Here is a 27,350-nt window from a genome sequence, read left to right on the forward strand (position 1 = left end):
TATTCACCTGCACCAAAGGGACAGACACACAGGGTCTCGTGTCAATCTGACGCTCAAGCTGATTCCCTGCACCTGCCCTATCTGCCTGTCCCACTTTCTCCTGGACCGGCCAAGACCCGCGAGACCACTCAACAGCGGCCGCAGTCTTTGCCCCGAAGGCTAGAGCCGAGCGCGTTCCACGCCTGCGCAAGGAGCGCAGGCGGGCTCTCCCAGAAATCTCCGGGGCGCGGCAGTTGGAGCGAACTGGTTCTAGCAGCAGTGGGGTCCACGAACCCCGCCGGGAGTTAGTGAACTAGGTCTCCTAGCGTCCTGGCCGGCCAGCCACAGCCTGCTCGGAGTTGGACTACATTTCCCAGAGCCACCGCGTCCCGAACGCGGCTTCATTTCCGTTTTTTCGCGCGATTTGGGGACGTCGCATGGGGAGAGGGCTGCGTCCCTGGAAGAGTTTGGCCTGGCTCCCGCAGGGCGGGCGAATCCGAAACCGGGCAGGGATTCCGGGCGCCAGATCCTGGGCCCTAACTGCACCCTCTGTCGAGGTACGTCCGGAACGCCAGGGCGGAAACGCTCCGAGGAAGCGTCACTGGATTTAACGTGTGTGGCCGTGTCTCCTGCTGGTCTGTATGTGTGTGTGTGCGCGCGCGCGCCCGCGACAGGCAACCTGGTATTGGTTACCGTATCGGCGAATGGGCGTGTACTACTGTGGTTTTGTGTGTAAGGGTTTGTGTGAGTATGAGTTGTTTGTGACTCTGAGGATGTGGTAGTTCTGCTTTGACTGTGTTCCTGACCGCGTGCTTACCTGAGTGGAAATGTGCTTATGTGACAATATAATTGTGTGTGGACCGTTTAAGACTGCGGTGTGCGACAGTGTTGTGACAGGCTGTTTGGAAGTGCTTGTTTTACTGTGAGGTTGTGTGTGTGTTACTGGGGTTTGCCTGTGACTTTGAGGTGTTATGATCGTGTTTCTGTAACACGATGTTTGTGATTGCTTGTTTCCTTGAACTGGTACTTGCTTGTGTTTTTTGACTATCTGATTGAATGACAGTGAAAAGAGTAAAAGTGCTGTTGTGAAAGGTTGTTTTGGGTTGTGTGTGTCCCCAGCAGGGTGCTTGTGTGTGCTTGAGTGATGTGTATGTTTGGTGTAGGATTGGATTTTCAGACTAGATGGTCAGACAACGTAGCGTTAACTTGGTGATTGTGACTGGCTGTGAGACTGTGGAAATGTGATTGTGTGTGACTCTGTAAGTCATTTGTATGTTTCATAGCCTGTGACCTTATGGAAGTTTAGCTGGGTACAGAGGTAAAATTGCTTCTTGGTATTTCTGGATTCATTCTGGGGCTGAGTCTGCCTGTGGATCAAGAATCCCATGTGGGTACCTCCCTGGTTCTCCAGTAACTAAGACTCCCTGCTTCCCATCCAGGGGTCCTGGGTTCCATCCCTGGTTCGGGAATTAGATTCCACATGCTGTAACTAAAGATCCTTCATGCTGCAACTAAGACCTGGAACAGCCAAATAAATAAATATTAAAAAAAAAGAAAAAGAAAGAATCCCATGTGGTCCTCTGAGGATGACTTCTTTCTCTTTTGATCACAGTGATTCATTTCCCCCTCTTCACACATTGGCTGTGGCGCTTAATTTTTCATACTTGTCCTTAGTTAGCTGTGGGATTTAAGATGTAACTTCCCTACTGCTTGCTGGTGCCTTGCCACCTTATAACTTCAGGGTTTTGAATGCAGAAAAATGCCAGTAAGGAATAAGTCAACTCAGATGTATAGAACAGACTTGTGGACTCTGTGGGAGAAGGCGAGGGCGGGATGTTTCAAGAGAACAGCATCGAAACATGTATATCTAGGGTGAAACAGATCACCAGCCCAGGTTGGATGCACGAGACAAGTGCTCAGGCCTGGTGCACTGGGAAGACCCAGAGGGATGGGGTGGAGAGGGAGGTGGGAGGGGGGACCGGGATGGGGAATACATGTAAATCCATGGCTAATTCATTTCAATGTATGACAAAAACCACTGCAATGTTGTAAAGTAATTAGCCTCCAACTAATAAAAATAAATGGAAAAAAAAAAAGGAATAAGTCAGAAATTTGAACTCTTGATTCAAGAATATTAGTTATTTCTAAAGCACAGATCTGGTCTTGAGATGAGAACTTTAGAACTGATGGCACCTTCAAGACAGGTCACTGGGAAATGCAATGGAATTCCAGGAGTGGGAATACTTCCAGAGAGCGTGCTAGAAGAGTCAGTCAGAGACTTGGGAAACTGTACACTCCACTGCAGCACTCTTGTCTCCAACAGACAGCTTTGAATTCAGAAACAGATTCTAGCCCAAGATGGCTGCGATCTTGGCCCAGAAAGTGCAGAGCTGTTCTAGTCTCCTTCAGATTTTCCTCTATATTAAATGAGGGGTAGTAATGGGGTAGGGGTTCTAATTTAGAGTATACGCTCAGAAAGGCCAAGTATCTCATGGTTCTCTTTTTTTTCCCCTCTGAGAGTAGCACCCAGAGGAAGGAAGAATGACTATTGTACAGTCAGAAGCAAGCTTCAAGGTGTGTATGTGTTTCCTCTTTGTTTCATGAAATGATTTTGTTTTTTCAGGACATAAGAATCTTTTCTTTTTGAAATGTCCCACCTAAGCCTTCTCAAATGATGGAGGGGCCAGGCAATTTTCTGTAGACTGGGAGCAAGGAATATATGTGCAGTTAATCGTGATGGATGCTTCCTGCTGCTGCTAAGTCACTTCAGTCATGGCCGACTCTATGCGACCTCATAGACGGCAGCCCACCAGGCTCTGCCGTCCCTGGGATTCTTCAGGCAAGAACATTGGAGTGGGTTGCCATTTCCTTCCCCAAAGCATTAAAATGAAAAGTGAAAGTGAAGTCGTTCAGTTGTGTCCAACTCTTCACGACCCCATGGACTGCAGCCTACTAGGCTCCTCTGTCCATGGGATTTTCCAGGCAAGAGTACTGGAGTGGGGCGCCATTGCCCTCTCCATGGATGCTTCCTAGAAGTGGTTAAATTGAGGAAGAAGGACCTTGAGATCCATAAATTTAAAAAGGAAGAGCTCTGTTGTGCTATTTCTGACATAGCAGCATTCTTTTTTAACTTTTTTTGTTACTTTTCAGAGGTACACAAAAGTGTAATGAACTTTCATATGCCCACCTTAAAATTTATCACTTGGTAATCTTATTTCAGTTATTCTGCCTTCAGTTCACAATCCCTCCTAATTTGCCTTTTTGATTTCTTCTTTATAGTATGGGCTATTTAACTTAAATAAAACTTTAATAAGTTTTTAAACTTTATTTAGTTTTTAAACATGTTAAGGATCTTTATTTAGTTTTTAAACATGTTAAGGATCTTCCCGATGTTTTTCTGCTACTGATTTCTAATTTCATTCCATTATGTTCAGAGAAATATAGTTCATATGACTTGAATCATTTTAAATTTATGAAATTTATTTTATGACCCAGAACGTGTGGGCTCTCCTATAAATGTTTGGTGTGCACTGAAAAAACTGTATTCTGCCACTGTTGGGCGGAATGTTCTATTAATACTTGCTGAAACAGATGGATTGGTAGTGTTTAAATCTTCTATGCGCTATACTCTGTCGCTTCAGTTGTGTCCAACTCTTTGCAACCCTATGGACTAGAGCCTCAGGCTCCTCTGTCCATGGGATTCTCCAGGCAAGAATACTGGAGTGGGTTGCCATGTCGTCCTCCAGGGGATCTTCCTGACCCAGGGATCGAACCCACATCTCCTGCATTGCAGGTGGCTCTTTACCCCTGAGCCACCAGGGAAGCCCCCCTCAAATCTTCTGTACTCTTTATTGAGTGAGTTGGATTTACCTCTTTCTCTGTAATTTCTATCAGTTTATGCTTCATTTATTTGGAAGCTCTATTATTAGTTACATAAATATTTCAGACTATATATCCAGATGTTGAATTGACCCCTTTATCATTCTGAAATGGTTTCCTCTGGTAATATTCTTTGCTCTGAACATTTATCTGATATTTAATGTAGCCACTTCAGCTTTTTTTCATTAATGTTAGCATGGTATATCTTTTTCTATGTTATTATTGTTCAGGTACTAAGTTATGTCTGAGTCTTTGCAACCCCATGGACTGCAGCATGCTAGGCCTCCCTGTCCTTCGCTATCTCCTGGAGTTTGCTCAGATTCATGTCCATTGAACTGGTGATGCTATATAGCCATCTCATCTTCTGCCGCCCACTTCTCCTTTTGCCTTCAATCTTTCCCAGCATTAGGGTCTTTTCCAGTGAGTTGGCTCTTGACATCAGGTGGCCAAAGTATTGGAACTTCAGCGTCAGTCCTTCCAATGAATATTCATGGTTGATTTCCTTAGGACTGACTAGTTTGATCTACTTGCAGTCTAAGGGACTCTCAAGAGTCTTCTCTAGCGCAGCTCCCCAAGGCATCAATTCTTTGGCCTCAACTTTTTTTAAGGTCCAGTCTTTTTCTGTACTTTTAACCTATTTGTGTTCTGATAAAGTGCATTTCTTGTAGGCAGCAGTTAGTTGGATCTTGTGTTTTTATCCAGTTTAACCATCTTTTAATTGGAGTGTTTTTCCTATTTGTATTTAGTGTGGTTATTGGTAGTTTGGGTCAAATCTATCATCTTGCCATTTATATTTGTTCCATCTGTTCTTTCTTTTTCCATTTTTTTCTGCTTCCTTTTGGATTGAGAGGAAGAGTTTCAAAATAACAAGGTCAGCATTTTCACTAATCTTATAAATACAGAAAACAGTCCAGACTTCATGTAGTTCAACAGGACATAACCCACTAAAGGATCTATAATCAAATTCTGTGTTTTTAAAGTCACCTATAATAACACCTTTGTTATAGGTAAACCATCAACTTGAGAGACACAGGCTCCTTTGTTTCACCTTGCTTTCTACTTTTAGGGATTATCTTCCTACCACTTTGATTTAATTTTGTTTTAAAATCACATTAAATATTTACATATTTCTAAAATCAAAACTATAGAACAAGGTGAATTTAGAAAAGTCTAGCATCCATTCCTGTCCCTTTCACCTTGTTTCTTCCCTCTGTAGATAACTCCCTGTACTTACCTTTATTCTACTTTTCTCTCAAGTGATATATATATAAGTGTATGTGTTTGTATGTATCTGAAGTAGTGAATAACATTTGGTTGTTTTCCTTTATATGATGTTAGCAGCCTTGATAATCTTTCCTTTAGAATCCATTTTTTCAGAAGTTACAGAATATTATTTAATTCTATCATTTCTTCTGCATTTATTAGCTGGTATACTTCTACAAAGGGAACCATCCTGTCATCAGTGTCTTAGTTACTTTGAAGTATAGCTTATGCAAAAAAAAGTAGAATAGGGAATTCCCTGATGGTCTGGTGGTTAGCACTTGGTGATCTCGCTGCCCAAGCCCAGGGTTAGTCCCTGGTGGAAGAACTAAAATACGGCAGAAAAATAGTAGGATGAAAGCTTGATTTTACATCTCATTATTTTTCAGTATCTTTCAAAATTTATCTTATATTTTTCTTTTAAATTATCATTAAGAACTTGTCGATTCAAATATGTTTGGTATGTTCAGTCTGTAGCAGTTATTCTTATTAAAACTTAATTATCTTTTATTAGTGGGATCCTCTTTACTACTTCTGATTTGGCTCCTTTTGAATTCCTTATGATGGCTTTTGGAATCTTTGGTAGATTCCAAACTTTCTGGTGTAACAAAATGTTCTAGGCCCATCTAATACATTTTCCTGTGTTAAATATGAAATCAGCCAGTTCTGTATGGAGCTGTGGTTCCTTTTAGTGGTAAACTGTTTTAATAAGCCACAATTAGGATAATAGTTTTCATTGCTTCTGGTTGTTATTGCTTGTAGGTTTTTATAGAGCTGGTTAAATATGTATTTTTTAAAAGGAGAAAAATAGATCCTGAGTTTATACTGATATTTCCAATGAATTTAAAGGTTGTAGTTTTTCTTAATTTTTACATTTGTGTCTCTTTTTGTACTCTAGAAATCTTTATTCTTAATAACATTAAGCTGATCACATATTTGCTTTATTCTCATTAATATATGTGTACCTGATGTAATTATTTCAGAATGTGAATGTTTCAGTAATAACAATGCCCATATCATTAATAACAGTATAGCTGCTGAAAAACAGTTTATAGTTATTTCATCTGTAGGTTATATTGCACTTGGAATCTAATGTCAAATGTATATATTTTAAAGTTCCTTGAAATAAACACTTCCTTTCTGTGTTTACCATGCTAGTATTATGAACAGATAAGTTTGTTTCAATTAGCTTTTGGTTCTTAGGGATTTTTTTTTTCCAGTTTGATTTAATTTTGTCTTATATGAAACCCAGTTCCAAAGTCAAATGGAGTCTATTTGATATTACCTTACAATTTTTTGTGTGTCTGTGTTAATGAGAGATATTGAACTATAATTTTTTTTCTTGTAATATTTTTGTCAGGTTTGGTATTATGGGTTTTTTGCCTAAAAATATGAAAAAGAATGCTTACTCTTTTTCCTACTTTCTGAAAAAGTTTATGAAAGAATAGTACTATATCAGCCTTAAATGTTGGTAAAATTTACTGGTGGTCATCTGGGTCCTCTCTGTGGACAGGGCATTTTGTTTTGTTTTACAGAAAATTCAATTTCTGTAATATCTGTGGGGCAGTTTATTTTTTGTTTCTTCTTGTGTGACTGTTAATAATTTGTCTTTTAAGGTATTTGTCCATATTATTCATATTGTCAAGTTTATTGGCATAGAGTTGCATTATCCTTTTAATGCCTATGAAGTCTGTAGTGTATTCTCCATATTGGTAATTTCTTTTTCTCCATAGACTTGCTAGTGGCTTATCAATTGTATTAATCTTTTGAAGGAAAACATTTTTTACTTTGTTGATTCCCTATTAATCCATTTGGATTTTAATGGATCCATTTTTAATCCATTGTGGATTTTGTGTTTATTTCTTTATTTCTTTTCCTCTTACTTTGAGCTTCATTTGTTCTTTGGCCAGCTCCTGAGCATGGGAACCTAAATCACTGCTGGTATACCTCCCTTTTTACCCATCATTTAAAGCTATAAATTTTCCTTTAAACACTGGTTTTGCTACAGCCCACAAAATTTGGTAAGCTGCAGCTTATGGAATCTTAATTCCCTGACCTGAGATTGAACCCATGCCCCCTGCAAGAGAACCATGGAGTCCTAACCACCAGACTTCCAGGGAAGTTCCAATAAGTTGTGTTTTCATAGTCATTCAGTTCAGTCTATTTTCTAATCTCCTGTGATTTCTTCTATGGGTTATTTAAAAGTGTGTTTAATTTGCAAATATTTGGAGTTTCTACTAGAACTCTTATTGTTATTTCTAATTTAATTGTGTGTGAACCAAGACCAGAAAATATACTCTGAATGACTCAAATTTAAAATATTTTTAGTGCTTTGGTTGTGGTTATCCTAAGGGAGTTGCAGTCCAGAACTCAGGCCGCCTCGCCAGTCATGCTCTTACACACATCTGCCTGTCTAACCCAAGTGCCTCCATTATAATCTCTCTCTCTTTTTAAAGAATACATCTAAATTATTTATTTATTTGGTTGGTGCCATGCACAGGTTTTCTCTTGTTGCAGAGAGCTTTAGTTGTGGCGCTGTGCTTAGTTGCTCTGTGGCATGTGGGAACCTTCCCAGACCAGGGATTGAACCTCTGTCCTGTGTACGGGCAGGCAGATTGTTATCCACTGTACCACCAGGGAAGTCCTTCAATACCTCTTTATCAGGCACTTCTGCCAAGAGTTCCTTATGGATATGGAGGCAAACCTTGATACTTTTTCTCCACTGTGACTTGGTACTCAATACAACAGCAGGGGAGTCAGCACTTTCTCTTGGTTAGCCTCTTGCTTATACTAGCTGATTAATAAGTGATTAAAGATTAAAGGCTTGACTGGTACTTTATTTTGACTGTTGTCTTCCTCAGCTTTTCTAACAATTGGCAGCTCAGCTCGCTCTCGCACATCTCAGCTTTTGACAGTTGAGTGTGATGTTCTTGACAGTTGGGTATGATAGCAGTTGTATCACAGTGCTTGATAATTTTGAATAAATCTTCTATATTGTTACTAATTTTTAAAAATCTTTGTTGTATCAGTTACTGAGAGATGTTAAAATTTCCAAATCTGATTGTGGATTTGTCTATTTCTTCTTTTAGTTCTGTCAAGTTTTGCTTTCAGTATTTGATATTTTTTGTTAAGTCTCTACACATTTAGGATGGCTATGTTTTCTTGATAAATTTATCATTTATTTCCAGTATTACTCTTTGTCTTGAAATCTATTTTGCCTTATATTAATATGAGTACACAAGCTTTCTTAGGCTTAGCATTTGTATGATACATATTTCTCCATTTAACTTTTAACCTATCTGTGTCTTTGTATTTAAAGTGTGTTTCTTATAGATAGCATATAGTTGGAATTTGCTTTTTGTCTTGTTTTGATATTGTCCTTTTATTGAAATAATTGGATTATTTACCTTTAAGGTAAGCAAAATTTAGTTTAAACCTGCCAGGGATGGGAGCATCCACATATGTCTTTTAAGAAAAAGTTGGCACTTTTTGGAGTTTAATTAGTTCACTTAAATTTGTGTCTTTAGCTCTGTGATGAATTTTTAATTGTGATTTTCATTTCACCAGAATTCTCTTTTATTGCTTTGTTACCTATTGCAGCTGGAAGAAGTGGAGTTTCTAATTATTTGTTGAGCACCTGTATCAGTGATTCTCCATAGAGGCAGTGACTTTTCTGCAGGGATGTTTTAGAAATATAACTGGGTGCTTGTCAGTGTTAAGATAACTGGACTGAGGGTGAAGGCTTCTGGCTTTTGAAAGACTGAAGCAAACCATGAATCTAGATCATAGGTTTGACAGCTTTTCTGTATGGGGCTAGACAGTATGTATTTTAGGCTTTATGGGCCATACGGTCTCTTGCAGCTCTCAACTCTGCCATTATAGTGTGGAAGTCACCAAAGACAGTATATAAATGAATGAGTATGGAGTATAGATGTATTTCAGTAAAGCTTTATTTTAAGAAATAGTTGGTGGGCATTAGTTTGCCCAACTTCTGATCTAGATGTCCTGCAGTGCACAACAAAAAAATTGTTCAGTGACCTGTAAAATGAGGACCACAGCTGGGGGCGGGGTGGAATGTGTTTATTATTATTTGGGCCTAGAACCTCTCACATACTTTTCAAATTGTTCAGCTTTTCTCTTTTACTATTAATTGCAGTTTTACTATTAGCTAAATCTTCCAGGAATGCTGTCATAGTTTGATTGATAAAAGATTGTACTTTGTTTTATTCAGAAATTTGCTGAGTTTTAAAAAACCATTTTTAAAAGTTACAGCACTGGTGGCAACACTGCTTGTGATGTTTGACTTGCCAATTATCACATACTTGCAGAAGTCTCTATTTGTAGTTAATGTGTTTCCTTGATTCTACAGACGCAGACACACACATACACACACATGTGGCCTTTATTTTAAAATGTCAACTATAAATAAACGATGTCAACAACATGTTTTCTGTGGTTGTAAGCATAATTATTTAACTGTTTGTGCCTTCTGTGTTGTTGTGTATGATCATTAACATATTAAAATGTAACAGGTGGGCATTATCTCTATTTTTGGTATGAGTGAGTGAAGTCGCTCACTTGTGTCCGAGTCTTTGCGACCCCATGGACTGTAACCTACCGGGCTCCTCTGTCCATGGGATTTTCCAGGCAAGAGTACTAGAGTGGGTTGCCATTTCCTATACTGTATATAATGTGTCTTATTGCCTACAAATTTCATTTTAGAAACAGAGAAGTTGTAAATATTTTCTTTTGTACATTGAGAGAGCATTGAGTTTGACCAGGGTAAGAGCCATCACCTACCTGTATCTCCCCTGCTTAGTGTGTATTTTGTGGATAGTAGAAAGAGACAGGAAGAGGAAAACAACAAAGATAACTCTGACTTATCCACATGGAGCTTTGTACAAAGCATGGGCTCATGGTTTTGTTTCTTCCTCCCCAGCACTACCTTTTCCAGACTGTGCTTCTCTAAAATAGGAATCTAGAAGATGATCAACCATGTCTCGCAGCTCTAAAAACCATGGCTCAGGTAAACCAGTACCCTCTTTAAATAATCACTTTTTTACAGAGTATATGCATGTTTGCATTGCTTATTCTGAAAACTTCCTTCCTGACTCACCCCACTCAGGAATGTGCGTTCCTGTTAGTTCCATTGTTATAAGTGATACTGTTTTCCCTAAGTATGCCTTTCTAATCTAGTTTATACTCACATACTTAAGCAAAAATCCAATGAGCATCTTTGATTGGGAGCACTGATGTAACAAAGGCAGAGACACAGAGATGTTTACACACCACACAGGAGAAAACTTTGAAATTCTTAGACCTAAGTTTCCTGGTTAGACAAGGTAGGATTTGCTCTTGACTAGGCTTAGTGTCTGTACATAGCAAGACCTCATGCTTTGTGAGCTTTTAAGATTAGCAGCATGATTAGGGATTGAATACAGAGGGATCAGGGATCTACTGGGAATCCATGATTGACCAGTACCAATAACATGGATCATTTTGAGATTCAGCATGTTGGGCTAATCTTGAATGTGTAAATTCAGATTATCTATACCACCTTTCTCTTGCTTAAAATAAGGAAAAAGGTGAGTTTTTAAAGTGATGAATACTAACAAGAAAGTCATTATTCATATGATGATGCTGTTGAGAATTATAAACTCCCAAAAGTAAGAAATGCTTATGAGGTTTTTATATAACCTAAAGTGTTTAATGATGCACACTTACTAAGTCAGATATATTCATTATATGGAGCTATTGTATAGCCTATTTTAAGTATTTATTAAACTGTTGGTAATAGGCAAATGCTTATGATGTAATATTCTGATATTAATATAATGAACCTGAGGTTTCAGTAAATTATCTCATTTTATACAAATCTTACAGAGATTTTATTAAGATTTTACAGAAAAATTTACCAAATGTTTTTCCTTCTTACGTGGAGCAAAAAGAGAAACTTGCATTTATTGAGCATGTATGGTATATAAGATACATGTTGAACAGGGTACTTTGTGTGTTATTTCTTTTAATTGGGATGTTGCATTTACTTTATGAATTTCCAGATTTATGTGTATAATGAGATATTCTATATGCAGCAACATAGATAGATATTCTATCTAAAGCAACAAGCATAAAAAGAAACTTGAGAAGCACCAATTTGTTTAGTGTCTCATCCATGTAAAAGACTGCCCAGCCAAATTGCTCTGTTCCCTTTGTAGAGAGCTCTCCGTCATCTCCCCTTCCATTAAAAAAAGTGTTTTCTTTATTTTCACAACTACTGTTATGTTTCTGTTTCAGAGATCAGTGATGTTCAGGGATGTTGCCATTGACTTCTCTCAGGAAGAGTGGGATTGCCTGGACTCAGCTCAAAGGGATTTGTATAGAGATGTGATGTTGGAGAACTATAGTAACTTGGTGTCACTAGGTAAGAACATCTACCCCTAGTATTTCAGGATCTATCTTTGGAATGGCTGCTTTCGTTTCCATTATTTCAAGGTTGTTTTTAAGTAATTAACTGCATTTTGTATTAGTCTCAAAGGAATAGTTTTAAATTGCTAGAAGTAGATTGGATAGTTTCATTCAGTTCAGTTTAGTCACTCAGTCATGTCCAACTCTTTGTGACCCCATGGACTGTAGCACGCCAGGCCTCCCTGTCCATCACCAACTCTTGGAGTTTACTCAAACTCATGTCCATCATGTCGGTGAGGCCATCCAACCATCTCATCCTCTGTCGTCCCCTTCTCCTCCTGCCTTCAATCTTTACCAGCATCAGGGTCTTTTCAAATGAGTCAGCTCTTCGCATCAGGTGGCCAAAGTGTTGGAGTTTCAGCTTCAGCATCAGTCTTTCCAATGAATATTCAGGACTGATTTCCTTTAGGATGGACTGGTTGGATCTTCTTGCAGTCCAAGGACTCAAGAGTCTTCTCCACCACCGCAGTTCAAAAGCATCAATTCTTCGGCCCTCAGCTTTCTTTCTTGTCCAACTCTCACATCCATACATGACTACTGGAAAAACCATAGCCTTGACTAGACGGACCTTTGTTGGAAAGTAATGTCTCTCCTTTTTAATATGCTGTTTAGGTTGGTCATAACTTTTCTTCCAAGGAGCATGCGTCTTTTAATTTCATGGCTGCAGTCACCATCTGCAGTGGTTTTGGAGCCCCCAAAAAATAAAGTCAGCCACTGTTTCCACTGTTCCCCCATCTATTTGCCATGAAGTGATGGGACCAGATGCCATGATCTTAGTTTTCTGAATGTTGAGCTTTAAGCCAACTTTTTCACTCTCCTCTTTCACATTTATCAAGAGGCTCTTTAGTTCTTCTTTGCTTTCTACCATAAGGGTGGTGTTACCTGCACATCTGAGGTTATTGATATTTCTCCTGGCAATCTTGATTCCAGCTTGTGCTTCAACTAGCCCAGCATTTCTCGTGATGTACTCTGCATATAAGTTAAATAAGCAGGATGACAATATACAGCTTTGACGTACTCCTTTCCTGATTTGGAACCAGTCTGTTGTTCCATGTCCAGTTCTAACTGTTGCTTCCTGACCTGCATACAGGTTTCTCACGGGACAGGTCAGGTGGTCTGGGATTCCCATCTCTTTCAGAATTTTCCACAGTTTGTGGTAATCCACACAGTCAAAGGCTTTGGCATAGTCAATAATGCAGAAATAGATGTTTTTCTGGAACTCTCTTGCTTTTTTGATGATCCAATGGATGTTGGTGATTTGATCTCTTCTTCCTCTGCCTTTTCTAAATCCAGCTTGAACATCTGGAAGCTCATGGTTCACATATTGTTGAAGACTGGCTTGGAGAATTTTGAGCATTACTTTACTAGAGTGTGAGATGAGTGCAATTATGCGGTAGTTTGAGCATTCTTTGGCAGTGCCTTTCTTTGGGATTGGCCTGAAAACTGACCTTTTCCAGTCCTGTGGCCACTGCTCAGTTTTCCAAATTTGCTCACATATTGAGTGCAGCACTTTAACAGCATCATCTTTTAGGATTTGAAATAGCTCAACTGGAATTCTATCACCTCCACTAGCTTTGTTCATAGTGATGCTTCCTAAGGCCCACTTGACTTCACATTCCAGGATGGTTGGCTATAGGTGATCACACCATCATGATTGTCTGGGTCAAGAAGATCTTTTTTGTATAGTCCTTCTGTGTATTCTTGCCACCTCTTCTTAATATCTTCTGCTTCTGTTAGGTCCATACCATTTCTGTCCTTTATTGAGCCCATCTTTGCATGAACTGTTCCCTTGGTATCTCTAATTTTCTTGAAGAGATCTCTAGTCTTTCCCATTCTATTGTTTCCCTCTATTTCTTTGCATTGATCGCTGAGGAAGACTTTATTATCTCTCCCTTCTGTTCTTTGGAACTCTGCATTCAAATGAGTATATGTTTCCTTTTCTCCTTTGCTTTTCACTTCTCTTTTCACAGCTATTTGTAAGGCCTCCTCAGACAGCCATTTTGCTTTTTTGCATTTCTTTTTCTTGGGGATGGTCTAGATCCCTGTCTCCTGTACAGTGTCGTGAACCTCCATCCATAGTTTCATTGGGCACATTTATCTTCTCTATCCTTTAAATATAATTGCTTATCTTCCTTCTGTCTTCCTTGATGATCAGGGGAGAGAAATGCATTCTGGGACACTTGCAGTATTGCCAGAAAAAAGCAAGCTATGATTCATTGTTACAATTTAGATCTTTCAAAGCAACTATTTTTTAATATTTTTTAATAACTATTTTTTAAATAGGTGCAGAAATGTATGGTTTTTCTGACAACAGAAGAGCTTATAATTAATATAGTGAGACGGAGGATCAATGCATTTTACTAATTATTCAAGTGAACACAGTCCATTACAAAAAAATTCTTTTATTTGTGTTCTGTAGTTGAATATCATATTTTAAGAACTGCATATTTTACAAAGAACGAATATGCTAGAACTACCTTTTATTGGAAATTAGCTTGGGAAGAACCTGTGATTGTCAAAGAAGGTTGATTTTTTTCCTATAGCAAAATAAGGAACAGAGCCTATATCAATGAGAACTTTATTTTATTTTATTTTCAATGAGAACTTTAATAAGTGATTTTCCTACCTAAATAATGACTTTAGTCCTTGGACTGTTCAAGTCACTAGCATATAATTGTCTCTTGCCTCTTCCCTCACCTTCCCCCGCCCCATAACAACCCTTTTATATAAATTTGAGGGTCAGTTACTTTCCAGACTTTTTTGTATTTAGATTTATTGTCTCCATTTTTAAAAATATGTTCATTTATTCAAAATGTATTTATTTATCGGGATGACTGTTCTCTGCCAATGACTGTAGTAGGCACTGGAGAAATAATGATCTAAACAAGGATCCTATTCTGCTGAAACTTACATTCTTGTGGGAGAAATACAAGAAAATAAGGAAACAAAAATATGTGTGTATGTGTGTGCATGTATGTGTACATATATTTATTTAATAAATATAGCAATTGCAGGTAGCAATAAAGAGTATGAATAAAGGTAAAGTAGAATAGGCAAATAACTAAAAGGCAAATGGAGGGGTGCATTATTTTAGGTAGATTTTGGAAAAAACCTCTCTAAGAAAGTAGTATTTGAAGAAAGACTTTACCTAAATAAGGGCGTGAGTCAGGGGGAACAGTATTCCGGGTAGATGGAGTATTAATAGTAACTGTAAAGGGCTTGGGGTGGGCATTAACTTTGTAGGAAGAATAGGAAAACATTTTATCTAAAGAAAAGTGAATGACAGAGTAATAAGAAATATAGTTAAAGAATAGAAAAAAAAGAGCTGACATTTTATTCTCTAAGGTGATGCCCTCTGAATCCTGGCCGAAGCAAATGCATATTGTCTCTGAAGCAAAGTAAGAGGGCTTTAAAATTCTTACAAATTAAGATCAACAAAAGATGAACTCACAAAATCATCAAAGTCACAAGGAAACAGGTCACAGGTGAGTGACAGATAATCTAAGGAAACAACAGTTTCTGTGGCAAATGATTTCACATGTTGGAATTTTTAAATGTAAGTACAAACTAGTGGTGAAATATTTGAAGAAATAAACTGAATCACAAAAATGAAAAGCAATAAAAGGTTTCTATAAAGGAACAGATTTGGAGGAAAACCAAATTGAATATTTCTAAAGGTTCTGTATAGTTCTTTTAAAAAATATTAATATCATTCTAAGACTGATAATTCGACTGCATGGAAATTATTCTCTTTATAAAAAGACATAAAAGATAAGCCTTGAATTTGGTGAAGATACTTGCAATGCATATTCAGAAGAATTAAATTAATATGTGGAATATAAAAATCTTCTATAGATGGTTAAGAAAAAGGTAAAAGACATTTATAAACAGTTCAAGGAAAAGGGAATGCATATAGCCAATAATCATGAAAAACTGTAACCTCATTAAGAGTCTGGAAATGCAAATTAAAACCAGTGAGATAATTGTTTCACACACACTAGATTGGCAAAAGTTAAGAAGTATGACAGTATCAAGTGTTTACAACTATTTAAGGTAGAAGTATTATGTACCTCATTATTTACAATAGCAAAAAAATGGAAATGACCCAAATGTCTGTCAGCTAAATGGATGAATAAAACTGATATATCCTTATAATGGAATATTAGTCAGCAATTAGAAAAGAATGAAGTTGTGATACATACAACATGGATGAACCTTGAAAACATGCTAAATGTAAGAAGCCAGACACAAAGACTATATGATTCCAGTTACATGAAGTGTCCACAATAGACAAATCCATAGAGAAAGAAAGTGTACTAGTGGTTGCCCAGCACTGGGGTGGGGGCTGGGAGGTGAGGGTGGATAGAAAGATGAAAATGGGGAAGTTGAAAATGGCTGCTAATCAATATGGGGTTTCTTGTTGAAGTGATAAAAATGTTATAAAATTTGATTGTGATGATTGTTGCACACACAACTCTGTGAGTATAGTAAAAACTGTTGAGTTGCATGTATGAATGAACTGTAGGTATATGAATTATACATGAGTAGATCTGTTTCTTTTAAGAGTTCTATACCTTACTGATGTTGGTATCAATTGGCATAACCACTTTGGAAAAATATATAGAAATTATTTCCAAACTTATATATACTTTGGAAATAGCAGGGGTCCTTTTAAAATTTCAGGTCCCAAGCCACACCCCAGACCAATTAAATCAATGAGTAGAGGACAGCGATATTATTTTTTGAAGGTTCCTTAGGTTGTTCAAATAAATGTTCTGACATGTTTGGTAACTACTGTAATATGATATTATCTGAGAATTTATTTTTTATATTTAAGTGTTATTGTCAATATGAATATGTTTGGACTTATTTCTCTCCTGTTTTGATTCTTCTGGTTTACTCTTTTTTTTTTTTTTTTTGAGTGTTTGGCATGCAAGATCTTGGTTTCCCAGCAGGGATTAAACCTGTGCCTTCTACAGTGAGAGCACAGAGTCTTAACCACTGGACCACCAGGGAATTCCCTTGGCTTACTCTCTTGATCTTCTTTGATTCCTTTTAAAATCTTTACTTAATTGGGATGGGTAGAGTTATTTTTTTAAGTCCATTTCTTCCCTTGTTTAGTTTGGAAGACATGCCATTTATATGCTCTTACTGGTTATCTATAATTTTTTATCACATGCACTGTATTCATTTTAATGCAGATGCAGTTTTATAGTTTTCAGTAATTGGAATATTTGAAAAATTATACATTTTAATGGAAGGTTAAATATTTTACTAGATATTAATTGTTTTAATTAATAATAAAACATAGTTATTCTTTCCACATATAATATTTGGTTTGCATACTGCTTTGCAGAGGTCTTGTAATAAATTATATACCTCACTCTCATACCTAGGATTTCAGGGCCAACAAGTTAAAAATCACACATATAAAGGATTGTTCAGTTCAGTTCAGTTGTTCAGTCGTGTCTGACTCTGCAATCCCACGGACCTCAGCACGCCAGGCCCCCCTGTCTATCACCAACTCCTAGAGTTTACCAAAACTCATGTCAATCGAGTCGGTGGTGTCATCCAACCATCTCATCCTCTGTCATCCCCTTCTCCTCCTGCCCTCAATCTTTCCCAGCATTAAGGTCTTTTCAAATGAGTCAGCTCTTCACATCAGGTGGCCAAAATATTGGAGTTTCAGCTTCAACATCAGTCCTTCCAATGAACACCCAGGACTGATTTCCTTTAGGATGGACTGGTTGGATCTCCTTGCTGTTCAAGGGACTCTCAAGAGTCTTCTCCAACACCACAGTTCAAAGGCATCAATTCTTCTGCACTCAGCTTTCTTTATAGTCCAACTCTCATGTCCATACATGACTACTGGAAAAACCATAGCCTTGACTAGATGGACCTTTGTTGATAAAGTAATGTCTCTGCTTTTTAATATGCTGTCTGCTGCTGCTGCTGCTAAGTTGCTTCAGCCATGTCCGACTCTGTGCAACCCCATGGACTCCTACCAGACTCCTCCATCCATGGGATTTTCCAGGCAAGAGTACTAGAGTGGGTTGCCAGTGCCTTCTCTGAATATGCTGTCTAGGTTGGTCATAACTTTTTTCCAAGACCATGCATCTTTTAATTTCATGACTGCAATCACCATCTGCAATGATTTTGGAGCCCCCAAAACTAAAGTCAGCTACTGTTTCCACTGTTCCCCCATCTAATTGCCATGAAGTGATGGGACCGGATGCCATGATCTTAGTTTTCTGAATGTTGAGCTTTAGGCCAACTTTTTCACTCTCCTCTTTCACGTTCATCAAGAGGCTCTTTAGTTCTTCTTCGCTTTCTGCCATAAGGGTGGTGTCATCTGCGTATTTGAGGTTATTGATATTTCTCCCGGCAATTTTGATTCCAGCTTGTTTCATCCAGCCAGCATTTCTTGTGATATACACTGCATATAAGTTAAATAAGCAGGGTGACCATATATAGCCTTGACATACTCCTTTTCCTATTTGAAACCAGTCTGTTCTTCCATGTCCAGTTCTAACTGTTGCTTCCTGACCTGCATACATGTTTCTCAAGAGACAGTTCATGTGGTCTGGAATTCCCATCTCTCAGAATTTTCCACAGTTTATTGTGATCCACACAGTCAAAGGCTTTGGCATAGTCAATAATGCAGAAATAGATGTTTTTCTGGAACTCTTGCTTTTTCGATGATCCAACAAATGTTGGCAGTTTGATCTCTGGTTCTGCTGCCTTTTCTAAAACCAGCTTGAATATCTGGAAGTTCACGGTTCACGTATTGTTGAAGACTGGCTTGGAGAATTTTAAGTATTACTTTACTAGCGTGTGAGATTAGTGCAATTGTGCAGTGGTTTGAGCATTCTTTGGCATTGCCTTTCTTTGGGATTGGAGTGAAAATCAACCTTTTCCAGTCCTGTGGCCACTGTTCGTTTTTCCAAATTTGCTGACATATTGAGTGCAGCACTTTCACAGCATCATCTTTTAAGACTTGAAATAGCTCAACTGGAATTCCATCACCTCCACTAGCTTTGTTCATAGTGATCCTTCCTAAGGCGCACTTGACTTCACATTCCAGGATGTCTGGCTCTAGGTGAGTGATCACACCATTGTGATTATCTGGATTATGAAGATCTTTTTTGTACAGTCCTTCTGTGTATTCTTGCCACCTCTTCTTAATATCTTCTGCTTCTGTTAGGTCCATGCCATTTCTGTCCCTTATTGAGCCCATCTTTGCATGAACTGTTCCCTTGGTATCTCTAATTTTCTTGAAGAGATCTATAGTCTTTCCTAATCTGTTGTTTTTCTCTATTTGTTTGCATTGATCGCTGAGGAAGGCTTTCTTATCTCTCCTTTCTATTCTTTGGAACTCTGCATTCAAATGGGTATATCTTTCCTTTTCTCCTTTGCTTTTTGCTTCCCTTCTTTTCACAGCTATTTGTAAGGTCTCCTCAGACAGCCATTTTGCTTTTTTGCATTTCTTTTTCTTTGGGATGGTCTTGATCCCTGTCTCCTGTACAATGTCACGAACCTCCATCCATAGTTCATCAGGCAGTCTATCAGATCTAGTCCCTTAAATCTATTTGTCACTTCTACTGTACAATCATAAGGGATTTGATTATAGTCATACCTGAATGGTCTAGTGGTTTTGCCCACTTTCTTCAATTTAAGTCTGAATTTGGCAATAAGGAGTTCATGATCTGAGCCACAGTCAGCTCCCAGTCTTGTTTCTGCTCACTGTATAGAGCTTCTCCATCTTTGGCTGCAAAGAATTTAATCATTCTGATTTTGGTGTTTAACCATCTGGTTATGTCCATGTGTAGAGTCTTCTCTTGTGTTGTTGGAAGAGGGTGTTTGCTATCTACCTTGAAGTGAATTGGTGCTGTGGCAATGAGTAGAAATTTATAAAAAGATGTGAAATTGACATGTCTATGTCAAATACACATTTCATTTTCACAAAATTCTTATCAGGATTGTACCAGCAGTGTGTGACTGTACTCTTTTTTCTACACTTTGATGAACACTGGGTAATCATTACATAAAAATATGTGTCAATTTGTAGATAAAAAATTGAATCACATATACTTATGATTACATGAGTTTAAATATTTTGGGAGTATTTCTATTTTGGTCATTTAATCATTACCATTATTGTTTGTGTCACTTAACAAATACATACTTAAGAAAGGTGACAATATCTCCCTTCTCCCAGGACAATATAAAGAATGTTAGAATACTTTCATTTTTATTAATCTTTCCTATCTGATATGTTATTGTTGACTAATATTTTAGTTGTTTCCTTTAACCCCCCACAGTGGGCATTAATTTTGTTTTATTTTTCTTTTTTTTTGTTTTTTTTTTTCTTTTTTTTGTTTTCTTTTGTTTATTAATTTTGTTTTATTGTGGTAGTATTTGGTTGTAGATTTATTCGCATGATTATCCTTTTATTTGCACATTGTTCCTCTTCCATCATACCTTCCTACTGGGATTATTTTTTTTATTATGAAATATATTAGGCAAGACCAATTATTAGTAAATACTCTTCATTTATAGTTTGGCTTCACCTTTATTTTTACCTGATGATTTAAGTGGGTATAGAACTCTATACTGACAATTATTTTTTTCTCAGCACTCTGAAGATATTATTCCACTGTCTTCTGGCTTCTGTTGTTGCTCTTGAGAAGTCTGCCATCTGTCTCATTGTTGTTCCTTTTGTAAGTAATCTGTATTTTCTCTCTAAGATACTTTCTTAAGATCTTAATACAATTGATTATATTGTTTTATTTCTTTATTTCTACAACTTTGTTATTTTCCCTCTCCTTTAGAGAGGGAATTTCTTCTATATATTCTCTTCCTCTCATTTTGATTTTATATTTTCATATATTTCAAGCATTTATATTGCATGTATCATTTAATAATTACAATTCCTGTGAAACCAGTCCAATTCTTCAGTTTCTTGCAGGCATGGGGGCTCTTGTGTAATGATGAATTACCCATAGCATTTTTCATTTGATAGAAAGTCTAAGGCAAGATAAAAATGTTCCTTGTCATTTTCCTTTGAGGTCAGATGGATCTTTTTCCTTTCTCTTTTTCCTTTCCTTTCTCTGTAGGCCTTGGACAGTTCTGATTTTGTGAAGAGAATCAGTGCCAATCCTTGACCTTTTTGTCTCTTGGGTTTTTTCCATACCATTAAGAGACAGACATTTAGGCAAGTTAAGTCAGCAAATATCCCAGGGGTAGCTGTGACTTCAAAGCATGCTAACCTCTGGCTTCTGATGATCTCTTCATTTTGCCCCCTTTGGATCTCCTTTACTTTTTTTTAACTGTGGCATACTTGTAAAAGGATGTTTGTCATATATTACTTAGCATTTCTTGGTGTTTTGGTGAAATCTGACCACTGTTCATATACTTGCAGTATTGAGTCCTTCTACCTTTGAACTTACTATATCTACTTTTCTTTTTATGTCCTTTGTAAAGTTTCATTGCCTTTTTAAAAAATCTTGCATATTTCTTGGTAAGTAATTTCCCTAGTACTTCATAAATTTTGTTCCTATTACAAATAGGAATATTTTGTTCTGTGAAATTCATAGATATAAATACACATACATAGATAGAGTGAAATATTCATCTCTGTAAGTTGATAATAGCCTTATAAAAATATCTAATAGTTTTTCAGTGGATCATTTTGGATTTCTAGGTTGATAATTTGCTCTCCACATATAATGTATGATCCTTTTCTATATGTACCATTAAAAGAAAACTAATCAGTAGAAGGAGCTGAGTATTTGAGTATATCACATTTTGAAAACAGTTATTTTTGTTTTTCAAACTAATTGGGGGTGCTTCTAATGTTTAATTTAAAAATTTTCTATTAAATATGTTTGTGTAGGTTTCTGGTAAATACCCTTAATTAGGTTAAGGAAGAGCCATTTGGTATTAGAGTTTCTAATACAGTCTTAAAATACATTTTCTGATGTTAAACTATTTCTGCGTTTGTAGGATAAACCTTATTTGATAATGATGTAATGATGTATTAGTCCTTAAATACACAGCTAGATTCTCTGTTGCTAATATTTTACTTTTGAAAATTTACCTGTGTTTGTTTGTGATATTGGATTGGTTTTCCTGAGCTTTCTTTGCCCAGTTTTGTTACCTGAGTTCATTTAATTTTGTAAAATGACTTGGGTAGATTTCTCTATCTTTATACATTCAAAAACAGTTATATGTAGTCTTGCCAGTAATACTGTCAGTCATCAGTATCTACTGCCTTTTAGGAGCATAGACATTGAACTCAAATTTTAAATTCTAATGTGGTTATTGATGTATATTCAGATTTTCTATCTTCATGGGTCATTTTAAAAATTATTTTCATCCATTTCATCACTTTTATAATTTACTATTGAGTTATATATAGTTTTTTTTGTCATAAGCACTTTTGAATTCCTTTGGACTTGGGGGAGTTAAGGTCTTTTCTTTTCCAGTGTTTTGGATTTGTGCCCAATCTGATTTTTTTCCTACATGTCAAAGTTTTGTATCATGTATTGGTGTTTGCAAATAATTAACTTGTAGTTTTGCTAGCCATTTCTATTCTTTCTGCATTCTAGTTTACTTGTTTATTGATTTTTAGATAGCTAATTGTTTTATTTCTCTCTCTCCTTCTTGAGTTGAACCTTAATTCTCTTGTTTTTAATTATTTCTTGTTTTCTAATAAATGGATTTAAGGCTGTAAGTTTTCTGTGGTACATTAGCTGAATCTCATGGGATTTCACACAAGGTTGCTCTTGGTATTTAGTTTTAAATTGTGGGTTTTAGTTTTCTTTCATTTACCTTTTATGATAATCATTATTGGAAGTATCTTAGTTACATTATATATTTTTTGCATGCTTTTATAATTTCTAATTTTATTGTAATGTGTTAACATGTCATCAGTTTTACCCATCTACCCATCTTATGTTCCAGTCTACTCTGTCTTTATTTCTTGTCTGTTTATATTAGGTCCTAAAAGGGGGAAAGATACTGTTTCCTTCTACTTACACAACACTTTTGATCCTAGATGTGTGAATTTTCCCATTCCAAGCAATTCTCTAGTTCTTGGTGGACACCAACTGGGTATTCTACAGTTTAACTCAGTTCTGACACTAACTCTGCAGAGTAGTACAGACACCACAAGTTAAGGGCTCAGTCCAATAAGATTGACCACCACTTCAGATGACAATTCCAAGTTCCAAGTTGTCATAGGTACTTCTGACTGACTGGCTATAAAACAGGGTTTCTCAGTGGCTATAAATCTCCGGTTCAATAATTTGCTAGAATGGTTCACAGATGTTAGAGAAACATTGACACTTAGCAGATTATTATAAAGGATACAACTCAGGAGCAGCTAAATGAAAGAAATGCTTAGTTTTTACTGTTTATGTTGGAATCAGCCTATCAATAATCAATACTGTGGCCAGACCAGCCCTTGTAGTTCTTATGATGATTGCAAGTAAGTATGTATCAGCAGTATGTATCAGGAAAACTTTGAGAAAATAGAAGTTTATTTACTTACAGGACCTGGAAATTATACAGCACATCTGAGGCCACACAGCGAGATTGTTAGGGAAGAGAGAATGCAGGAGAGAAAAAGAGAGCCAGCCAATGCACAGGCATGGGTGTGAGCCTGGGGTTCTGCTTTAAGGGGTTGAGGATTTCACAGGCCCATTCATTAGTGAATTTAAAAGGTGGAATTGGGAGTCTAAAGCGTGGGAAGATAAAAAACAAGTGGCCCAGATGGTCAGTTATTGAAATCAACTAAGGTCTCTAAAACAAAGGAGCTTACTGTGGGGATGCAGCCTGACTCAGCCTGCCTCTTTACCTAGTTGTGTGGCTGGCAGCATGTTTATTGGTCCAGACATGCTTGAAATGAATGCCTTGACAATCAAAGTTTAACTCATACTCTTGCATTACAGGAAGAAAAAAAAAGATGCCAACTGTAAGGCTTATACCTTGGGAAGGTATGGAGAAGAGTTGCAGAGCTTCCATACCCTCTCCAGGTATACCACTCTTTTAGCACTTCAGTGTATTCACTGAGTCAGAAGCTCTCTGAATCCCTTCTGTTAGGGTTTTTCATGAAGGCTTCATTAAATAGGCATGATTGATGAACTCATTGGCCATTTGTAATTAATTCAACTTCCAGGGGATCTTCCTGACCCACATCTCCTGCATTGGCAGGTGGGTTCTTTACCACTGAGTCACCAGGGAAGCCCCAGCAACACATTACTGTGGCATGAAATCAGTTTAGTGGTTTTTGAGTGTGTGTGAGAGAAGGTTGAGCAGAGGGGAAAAAGATGACTAAAATAGTGTAGTGTAGAATAGAATAGAAAACAGAATAGGTATTGTTTTATAAAACTAAATATGTATCAGGTTCTGATGTGAAAGGTAAGTAATACACAATATTTGAAAAACACTGAGGTACTTCCTATGGATATTATTTCCATATATATTTTTTCATATACAGTCTTTTCTACTATGGAAGTTCTTTTGAAATGACAACCGAAATTTTTCTCTTATCTTTCAGACTTGCCCTCAAGGGGGGCAAACAAGCTCTTATCTCCAAAAAAATACATTTATGAAACAGAATTATCCCAATGGGAAATGAGTGCCAGACTTGAAAACTGTGATCTTGAGAACTCCAGTTCCAGAGATTATTTGGAAGTCAAAGGCATATTGGAAAAACAACAAGAAAATCAGGAGGAATATTTCAGTCAAGGAATGATCATATATGACAAAATGTCTATTTTCAACCATCATGCTTATTTATCTCAACATTCCCGGTGTCATTCTACTGAGAAACCCTATAAATGTAAGGAATGTGGGAAGGCCTTTAGACGAGCCTCACACCTAACTCAACATCAGAGTATTCATACTGGTGAAAAACCCTATGAATGTAAGCAATGTGGGAAGGCTTTTAGTCGTGATTCACAGCTCAGTCTTCATCAGAGACTTCATACTGGTGAGAAACCCTATGCATGCAAAGAATGTGGGAAGGCCTTTACTCAGAGCTCCCAACTTATTTTACATCATAGGATTCATACTGGTGAAAAACCATATAAATGTGAAGAATGTGGGAAAGCCTTTATTCGAAGCTCACAACTCACCCGACATCAAAAAGTCCATACTGGGGAGAAACCTTATGAATGTAAAGAATGTGGGAAGGCCTTTACTCAGAACTCACAACTTACTCTGCACCAGAGACTTCATACTGGTGAGAAACTCTATGAATGTAAAGAATGTAGGAAGGTCTTTACACAACTCTCACAACTTATTCTTCATAAGAGAATTCATACTGGTGAAAAACCCTATGAATGTAAGGAATGTGGCAAAGCTTTTATTTGTGGCTCACAGCTTTCTCAACATCAGAAAATACATAATGGGGAAAAGCCATATGAATGTCAGGAGTGTGGAAAGGCCTTTATTCGTGGCTCATTGCTTATGCAACATCAGAGGATTCATACTGGTGAAAAACCCTATAAATGTGAAGAATGTGGGAAGGCCTTTATCCGTGGCTCACAACTTACTCAACATCAGAGAATTCATACCAATGAGAAGCCATATGAATGTAAGGAATGTGGAAAGACCTTTAGTCATGGCTCACAACTTACTCAACATCAGAGAATTCATACTGGTGAGAAACCCTATCAGTGTAAGGAATGTGGAAAGGCCTTTAATCGTGGCTCCCTCCTTACCCGACATCAAAGGATTCACACTGGTGAAAAGCCCTATGAGTGTAAGGAATGTGGAAAGACCTTTAGTCGTGGCTCAGAACTTACTCAGCATGAGAGAATTCACACTGGTGAGAAACCCTATGAGTGTAAGGAATGTGGGAAGTCTTTTATTCGTGGCTCACAGCTTACTCAACATCAGAGAATTCATACTGGCGAGAAGCCCTATGAATGTAAAGAATGTAGAATGGCCTTTACGCAGAGTTCACATCTTTCTCAGCATCAGAGACTTCATACTGGTGAGAAACCCTATGTATGTAGTGAATGTGGGAAGGCCTTTGCTCGTGGCTTACTACTTATACAGCACCAGAGAATTCATACAGGTGAGAAACCATATCAGTGCAAGGAATGTGGGAAGGCCTTCATTCGTGGTTCACAGCTTACTCAACACCAGCGAATTCACACTGGAGAAAAACCCTATGGATGCAAGGAATGTGGGAAGGCCTTTAGTCATGGTTCTCAACTTACTCTACATCAGAGAATCCATACTGGTGAGAAACCCTATGAATGTAAAGAGTGTAGAAAAGCTTTTACTCAAAGCTCACATCTTTCTCGACATCAGAGAGTTCATACTGGTGAGAAACCATATCAGTGTCGGGAATGTGGGAAGGCCTTTACTCGTGGTTCACAACTAACTCAACATCAAAGAATTCATATCAGTGAGAAATCTTTTGAATATAAGGAATGTGGGATAGACTTCAGTCATGGCTCACAAGTTTATATATGAATTACCTGATGCTTGTAATTAATATAGAGAGCCTTCGCTGGTCATTAACTCATTATCATCAAGAATTCTTAAAATGTGAACATGTAAACACATTTGCTTCATAAAATTCAGAATCAGTGTATTTGTATGGGGGAAAGATAATGCTAATGTAATCAATGTAGAAAAACCTGTCATGACTGGAAACCTATTCAACTTTAACAAATTATAATAGACAATAATTCTGTTCATGTAAATATAGGAAGACTTTTAGCCATAGACATATGTCTTTTTCAAAATTATCCTGACTCTTTCAGTTGCTTTTCTTTGTGATGTTTAACATGATAATTAACTGCTGCTTTGGTTTACTCAGTTATCAGATAGACCTAAGAAGAATACCTTCCTTATAAGATTCCCAGAAGTATTATATAAGTTATTAAATGTAAGGTTCTTAGACCAGTGCCTTCAACATAGCATCTTATAAATATTAGCTATCATTATATTACTCATGTTATTTTAGATAATTTGCACGAGAAGACATTTATTAGTATAATGAATATTGAGAAATCTTTCATTAGCACTGAACCTTGAGTATTTGAGAGTAGGGCACTGTATGCTGTAATGAATACAAGAATGCTTTCATTTACATCTTGTCCCATATGCTATAAGAGGAAATTCATAATGTAAAAAAGAACTCTGTAGGTTTAATCAGTGAATCATTGAAGAGATTTGAATTGTAGCAAAGTCCAAAAGCTCATATTTTCTGCCATCTCTGACCACTAAGTAAGAGTGTTACTTAGAAAGGGGAAAAAAAAAAATGGATAGCCAAAATAAATCTTTCTACTAAGAAATTTTTTTAAATTTGAATGCATAGCTTTTGAATTAAACTAAAAAAACTGATAGGCTATTTTGCAATGAAAAATGATGTGTCTGTATCAGAGACTTATTTCCCTACCCAAATTCATTCTTTTTTCTTCAGTAATAGAATTCTTGGCTGAAAAACGTTCTCAGCCTCCCTTGCAGATCTGTAAGCTGGAAGAAGTGTTTGTATGAATAGGACATTTAAGAAATAATTTCCTCTTTTGCACTTTTTTGTTTCACTGCCTACAATGTGGATATTTAAATCTGCAGCTCTGGCAATTCTGTAGGAACTTTGAGAATGGTATCTGAGTATTAAGGATGATGGAGCAGGATTACAGAACATGTCTGCACTTACGTTGATTTTATGGAACAGCCATACCATTTTGGGTCTGCCTGCCTTCTGTATTTCTTTATATAAAATTAAACTTGTTTGTTGA

The 27,350-nt window shown here is 37.1% G+C and overlaps 1 protein-coding gene across 6 annotated transcripts; it reads left to right on the plus strand.

Moving 5' to 3' along the window:
- Positions 1 to 216: 216 nt before the first annotated feature.
- On the plus strand, positions 217 to 27,350 carry LOC110127804 (zinc finger protein 420). 6 transcript variants are annotated; one of them, XM_070450964.1, is made up of 5 exons: positions 217 to 536; positions 2,500 to 2,553; positions 10,058 to 10,144; positions 11,413 to 11,539; positions 24,146 to 27,350. In XM_070450964.1, exons 3-5 carry the CDS (start codon positions 10,136 to 10,138, stop codon positions 26,074 to 26,076), a joined length of 2,067 nt encoding a protein of 688 aa, XP_070307065.1. In that variant the 5' UTR covers positions 217 to 536; positions 2,500 to 2,553; positions 10,058 to 10,135; the 3' UTR covers positions 26,077 to 27,350. The 6 variants fall into 6 exon arrangements, with proteins under 6 accessions (XP_070307065.1, XP_020733828.1, XP_020733830.1 ...); XM_020878169.2 differs by having other exon boundaries at positions 2,503 to 2,553; XM_020878170.2 differs by lacking the exon at positions 217 to 536 and adding an exon at positions 606 to 1,366 and having other exon boundaries at positions 2,503 to 2,553.

Source organism: Odocoileus virginianus, chromosome 20 (assembly GCF_023699985.2).
Source record: "Odocoileus virginianus isolate 20LAN1187 ecotype Illinois chromosome 20, Ovbor_1.2, whole genome shotgun sequence".
In the NCBI taxonomy this organism is placed as follows: Eukaryota; Metazoa; Chordata; class Mammalia; order Artiodactyla; family Cervidae; genus Odocoileus; species Odocoileus virginianus.